This window comes from Oratosquilla oratoria, chromosome 1 (genome assembly GCF_046742065.1).
Source record: "Oratosquilla oratoria isolate Oo_2021 chromosome 1, ASM4674206v1, whole genome shotgun sequence".
Classification (NCBI taxonomy): Eukaryota; Metazoa; Arthropoda; class Malacostraca; order Stomatopoda; family Squillidae; genus Oratosquilla; species Oratosquilla oratoria.
In genome coordinates, this window is record NC_134777.1 from 2,242,769 (window position 1) to 2,250,268 (window position 7,500).

The 7,500-nt window shown below is 36.6% G+C and overlaps 2 protein-coding genes across 8 annotated transcripts in view; one reads left to right on the forward strand and one right to left on the reverse strand.

The window, feature by feature from the left end:
- The window catches only part of LOC143031783 (RYamide receptor-like), a 623,242-nt gene that overhangs the window by 473,340 nt on the left and 142,402 nt on the right, over positions 1-7,500 (reverse strand). The window lies entirely within an intron of this gene.
- On the forward strand, positions 327-1,070 carry LOC143031564 (3'-5' RNA nuclease TATDN2-like). Its single transcript, XM_076195584.1, has one exon. The coding sequence runs from the start codon at positions 327-329 to the stop codon at positions 1,068-1,070; it is 744 nt and encodes a 247-aa protein (XP_076051699.1).

The following is a 7,500-nucleotide window of genomic DNA, read 5'->3' on the forward strand; positions in this document are numbered from 1 at the left end:
TGAGAGGGTCAGGGACCCTGAGGAATTTGGTGGTCATGTACCAGGATGGCGAAATCATAAGTCAAGACGGAATACATGGAAAGACAGAGCATCTCATTTGGATGATAAAAGATACAGGAGGTCTCTGCCTTATGAAAGTCCATCATGGAGAAAGGATCAATCAGACTTCAAACCTGCATGGCCAAAACACTTTTCAAAGAATTGCAGTTACCGTATGAAGGTCTTCATGAACAAAAAGTTTGAGGTTGGTTTCATAGACACTCACTGTCATTTGGATTTCCTCTTCCGGCGGCTACAGTTTAAAAAATCGTTCACACATTTCAAGGATGAATGTGAAGGAGATAATAAGTTTTCCACCATCCTTTGAGGGTTGTATCGCTGTCTTCTGTGAAGCAAGAACATTTCATAAGATTTCTTGGTGGAAGAACTTCCTACAAGTGCCTGGAGTTTGGGCAGCATTTGGGTGCCACCCTCATTTTGCTGATCAATATGATGAAGAAGCTGAACAGTACCTACGGATAGCTCTTAGTCAAAAGAAAGCTGTAGCCCTCGGTGAAATTGGTCTCGACTATTCCTTCAAAAATACCCACAGCAAACTCCTACAGATGCGTGTTTTCAAGAGACAGCTGAAAATTGCCTTGGAAATGAAGAAGCCTCTGGTGATTCATTGCAGAGATGCCAATGAGGACTGTTTGGAGATTATGAAGAAAATAGTGCCAAGAGACTACCTCATTCATCGCCACTGCTTTACGGGTGACTGGGAAGAGGCTTCTTTGTGGTTTGAAAACTTCTCCAATGTCTACCTTGGCTTCACACCTCTCATTACTTCAAATAACAACAGGGCAGCCAACCTACGAGACGTAGCCAGCAGAATGCCCCTCAATAGACTTTTGCTGGAGACTGATGCTCCATATTTTAGGCCCAATTGTCTTTCTAGCGGTTTGAAAGGCAGCTCCCATCCAGGTATGGCAATACATGTTGCAGCCCAAGTGGCAGTGCTGCGTAACCTTGACCTTGAAGAAGTTCTTCTTCAAGTCAGGAAAAACACTTACAAGATGTATAATATTTGAAGTGAATTTTTAAAAGGTTCGAAGACATCTGGAGTCTAGCAAAATAGTGGGAATTACTCTTTAAAAGGAAATACAATTGAAATGGGAATTACTCTTTAAAAGGAAATACAATTGAAATCCTGACTATTAGTTTCTGACACTTTTTAAGTGTAAATCTCAGAGTTCTTTGCATATTTTTGCATTCTGTACCATATCATTTATATAAATGAGAAATAAATTCATTCCTTGGTAGGCATACTCGTGTATTTAAGCCAGTTGTGCTAAAGACAGAATAAGAAGGTTGTTAATGACAGTTATCAGTATTATGATAAAGGTGTGAGTGTGTGTGTGTGTGTGTTGTATCTAAATACCTTCTTGTATGCAAACAATAGATACTCTATTTTTATAATTTTTTAAGAATGTCGCTGATCTTAAAACATCTATTGTGCAATTTGGTAGGGTGACTTGAGATGTTTTTCAAAAGTTTTTGTCAGTGGTTATTTGAAATGAAGTACATTTATACTGCAGATAAACAACAGCTTTTATCCATTTATTTTGAATAAATTTAGATATGTATATATATATATATGTATATATATATACATATATATATATATGTATATATATATATATATATATGTATATATATATACATATATATATATATGTATATATATATACATATATATGCATATATATATGTATATATATATAGATACACATATATATGTATATATATACACACATATACGTATATATGTATATATATGTATATATATAATATGTATATATTATATATATATATATATTATATATATATATATGTATATATATATATATATATATATATATATATGTATATATATATGTGTGTGTGTGTGTGTGTGTGTGTGTGTGTGTGTGTGTGTGTGTGTGTGTGTGTGTGTGTGTGTGTGTGTGTGTGTGTGTGGTACTTAGAACCATAAATTCACTATACTCTCTGAAGAAAACTTATATGTATATATAAATATATATATATATATGTATATATATATATATATAATATATAAGTGTGTGTGTGTGTGTGTGTGTGTGTGTGTGTGTGTGTGTGTGTGTGTGTGTGTGTGTGTGTGTGTGTGTGTGTGTGTGTGTTTTCTACCTTGTTTTCCTTGATGGGCCTCAGCATGGCTAGATTTTTTTCTATATTAAGGCATTGTCTACACATCAGTTTTTAGCATCCATGATCTCTCCCTTTCAGTGTGAAGAAAATACCCTACTTTAAATACCTAATGTGCTTAGGTCGTTTAACATTAAAACTATTTTCAGCAAACTGCTCTCTCCCTTCAACAATTTCTGCCAATTTCGAGTTTGCTTTTGTGCGCCTTCCACGTACCCCTCTTTCTCGACTGCTTCAATGCACCAAGCTGATGAGCGTTCTCCTAAAAGCAAGTCTAGGCAGCAGCACCACAACCACCACATCCATCACTCACTAAACCTCCAAGAGCCCATCAGAAGATGGCGCGACTTGCAGACCCACGCGCACACACAGCCTCAAACCCTTGCCAAACAATCATCCGTATTTTCGAAAGATCGCACACTGGCGCGAAAAGGAAACATTGCATCCCACTTTAAAACCCCTTTCAGTGCCGTGCGGCACTCTTTCTTTCCTTTCATTTCAGTGGTGCCCAGTCGGTAGTGAGGTGGTGACTTTAGGCTAGGATAATGTACTTAAAGACTTGTCACTAACACTTGACATTAGTGGATTTATGTAATCTAGATATCGTAATTGTAATGAAAGGGTTAATATCATCACGCTAACTTGTATCAGTAAGATAATACCTACAAGACATTTTGTTCTGACCTAAGATTCTATTCAGATGAAGGAACACCACATGTTCTGCAAGTTCCATTGTAGCTGATGCCCAGTGCTTTTATTCAACATGAAGAACGTCACCATAGAGCAGGGTTGGTGTATCAAAAAAGCATCCTGGAAAATATTAAATCAGTAATATGGAAAACGATCTGATTGTGAGAAAAAATGTGTAAGAGTTATACTTTATTCGTGCATCTACTGAAAATTAAAACAAAAAATCCCTAGAACTCAACTGCTTGACCATAACCGCTTTTTTTTTTCTTTTTTTTTGCGGTAGATAAAAAGCTATTCACTAGAATCAGTACAGAGAAGAATGACCAAAATAATACATGGACTCACGAAGAGAGACTTAGGCACCTTAACTTACACTCTCTGGAAAGACGCAGAGTGCGGGGTGATCTAATAGAGGTGTTCAAGTGGATCAAAGGCTTTAACAAGGGTGATGCAAACAAGGGCATCATATTAAAACAACAGGGCAGGACTCGCAGTAATGGTTATAAACTGGACAAATTTAAATTTAAAAAGGAAATAGGTAAGAATTGGTTTACTAATAGGGTGGTTGACGAATGGAATAAACATAGTAACCATGTAGTAAGCGCTGAAACTATCAGTTGTTTTAAGAAACGATTAGACAACTTTATGGATGGGAATGACAGGTGGTGATGGATACGGAGCTGCCTAGTGTAGGCCTTATGGTCTCTTGCAGTCTCCTTCATTCTTATGTTCTTATGTTTTTATGTTCAAAAATCAGGAATAGTAGGTTAATATCGGAGAGGGGATATCAGGTTGAACTTTGGGGTATCTGGGCTGAAAGATTCAAACACATCTCTGTCTTCTTTGTTAGAATTATATGATCTATAGATTCTCAAAGAAAATGAAGATAGATTGACAGAAAACCACCAAACTTATAATAAATAAAGAAATGAAATACGATCATAAAAATGTATTTGGAAAGACAAAGTTTAGGACAAGAAAAGAACACATCTGCCCACATTGTACCTTCGTCCATCCAAGTAGATGGACGAAGAACGATGAGAGTTTACAGTGAAGCCTGGAAAAAGACAGAGAGCGGGTTTGAGAAGACAGAAACCGAAGTGATAAATTGTGTGGTGATTGCCTCAAAAGGAAAAACGTAAGCAGAGAGTAGGTGGAAGAGAGGAAGCCGGCAGAGGAGATACATGTGACAGGAAACAGGTGGAGAGGGAGAGGTGGGGGAGTGAAGGGTTAGGGTTGGAAAAAGAAAGGTCGAGTAATGGATGTGGTATAGATTGGTGTGGAAATGATTACAACATTGAGGGAGTGTCCAGGGTTGATGGGCTTGGTGCATACTTCTGTATATATACATATACATATATATATATATATATATATAATACATATATACACATATATATACATATATACACATATATATACATATACACATATATATATACACACATATATACATATATATATATATATATATATATATATATTGTTGCGAGCTTGCTCCAAACAATGCCTCGACCTATGATTTACCCGCGCGGTGTCCACACAAAGCCTTGACCTGGGGTCTTTCCCGCGCGGCTGTTGGCGTGGGTACGCTCGCCTCGGATCGCGACCGCGCATGCGCGGTTGCGTGTATTGTTACTGGCTATGCATTATTCTAGTTAGTTAGGAAAGTAGCTATTTCCAATTATGATTGCTGAATACCTTTCAAGAGTATTCTTATTGTTGCTGCGTGCCTTGCTATGTGTGCTGGTGACTACAGAATGTATTATGATTCTGTACTACGTCGCCGTATGGTGACGTCTGGCAACTCTCTTCACGCTGACCTCTGTTCAACTCGGCGTGGCTTGGGTTCGCATCACTTCTCTTTCTACACTTGACCCGATTGGTCATGTCTCACCCGTATCCTAAGTATTGTACACTTTAGTCTTAAGTTAATTCTAAGGAATAGGCTTTAGCTAGGTTGTTAGTTGTGATGTAGTACTCTTGTATTAATTAATTATCACTTAATAATTAGGTACTTTTATACATCACGCTTTTATTCAACCCCCCTCAGTGACAAGTAGAGTTCGTTGTTGTAGTCATATTTACCTAGACTGCAACAATATATATATATATATGTATATATATATATATATATATATATATATATATATATATATATATATATATATATATATATATACATATATGCAAGGTAACCACTTTAGAAAATAAACAAACGGAGCAGAGCGCTTTCGTATATTACATCTTCAGTGTAAATTACACTGAAGATGTAATATACGAAAGCGCTCTGCTCCGTTTGTTTATTTTCTGAAGTGGTTATCTTGTATTTATAAAACACACGTTCCTAGCGTTTTTATTGCATATATATATATACATATGTATATATAAATTATATATACATATATATATATGTATATATACGTATATATACATATATATATGTATATATATAAGTATATATATATAAGTATATATATATATATATATATATATATATATATACTGTATATATTTGTGTGTATAACTAAAGTATGCATATACTCACACGCATTCCCTTACACACACAAATACACACACGCGCGCGAGCAAGCATTATTTTACCCCCCCCACACCCACATAATGAATATTCAATGCAAACAGATTACAGGAATCCAATGACTTCATAATTCCTGCTTTATGGAAGAGGATTAGTAAGTAGTGCACGTGCCAACCGAGGGAAAGGATGAAGGAAATAGTAACCCTATGATAATAGCAACAATTGAACATCAGCAATATAACACTCGGACAGTGACTTAGTGTTCATTTGATCATCATTTGTCTGTCAGACCGTAACATGCAGAGCAGGTGGCTAATGGGCAAAGAATGGCGCTTCCAGGACTGAAAGCTAATTGAAGGCGCTCCTAGAGGTCATTAGTTCGTACCACAAATGCGGAGACTCACGTCGCTCCCCCTTCCCTTCCTTCCGCAGGCGGAAGGGAGAGATGATTGGGTGTTCTAATAATAGTCTGTTCCATCATACAATATTTTATGAGAGGGATTCCATACACTCTTGTTACGTGTGATTGCCTTCTCATCAGGTTTCATCGCAAATTCATCCAAATATTGTGTGTGTAGTTTGGGAATATCCAATTATGATTCTCTTTATTGTGGAGTCTGATATAAATATATTCATAATATAGTGTCATTAACCTTAGAATGGGTGGTTTTGTGCATGTAAGCAATGCTGATATATATGTGTATATGCATGTACAGTATGTGTATACATGCATATATATATATATATATATATATATATATATATATATATATATATATATATATATTTGTGTGTGTGTGTGTATGTGTGTGTGTGTGTGTGTGTGTGTGTGGGTGTGTATGTGTGTGATTCACCATGTGTAACCATGGTCTTAGATCACGTGTTGGACTCGTGATCGACAGTTATTACCCTCCCGGAAGAGAGCTCAGATCTCATATATGACCGATCTATGGGTAATGGTCTGACCTTATACGCACACACACACACCCAACACCCCGCCGACAAGAGTTAGAGTAACAACTCGCAGCGCAGCGATACTGAAAGTATGTCAGCCCTGGGTAGGATTCGAACCCGGACCGCCGTAGTGGCAGCCAGTAACTCTAACCACTACGCCACGAGATGAACGTTCGTGTGTATTTGCGCGCCCGCGCGTGTGTGTGTGTGTGTTTGTGTGTGTGTGTGTGTGTGTGTGTGTGTGTGTGTGTGTGTGTGTGTGTGTGTGTGTGTGTGTGTGTGTGTGTGTGTGTGTGTGTGTGTGTGTGTGTGTGTGTGTTTATGTGTAAATTAATTTAGAAAATATTACATGTAATTCTGTTTTGGACAGGAATATCATTGAGTCCAATTAAATCACAATTTTGATGAGAATTTAAATTTGAGTGTGGGAACATTGTAGAACCCTATAAGAGTCATCATTATGACACAGACTTTAGCTTAGATAGTCCTTGTATAGCTCCCACCCTCTTCATGTAAATTGGTTACTGTTTTGTATTATACTCTAAGGCATAGGTTCCCAAACTTTACCATGCCAAGGACCCCCCAGATATTTAAGTCCCATCCGAGAACCCCCAGCCAATCAAAAGTTATTATTACCATACCAAGATACTCATTACATGATTATAATGCAGTAAATTTACTATTTGCATATTCCTACACAAAGAAAGTATAAAAATAAGCATTTAAAATATTTTCAAAGTTTTGTCGATTTTCGTTTTAAAAACTTTTCCATCTTCAGTTCAAACTTTCTGTAAGCATAGAATAAAGCTTGAATGAATATAAATAGTAATTAAAAAGAAACAAATGAAATATTATGACAGATATAAAAATGTGATAGAGAAGTGCTGGCTGATTGCACAACAAAATATCGATGTCACCGACACTATAATGACAGAGAATCAGTGTTGTATATTTTTATAATTATATAGTTTTTTTCTGGAGTTAATTTTTTTCCATTGTGTCGCGGACCCCCTAGGACCTTCTCAGGGACCCCAGTTTGGGAACCACTGCTCTAAGGTACAGAATTTAGTGGTTTTGTACCCTGGTATTTCTTCCAAATATTAATCAACAAT

What these genes read in the sequence shown, in the direction of transcription:
- LOC143031564 (XM_076195584.1), top strand. Translation starts at nt 327, where the DNA reads ATGAATGTGAAGGAGATAATAAGTTTTCCACCATCCTTTGAGGGTTGT.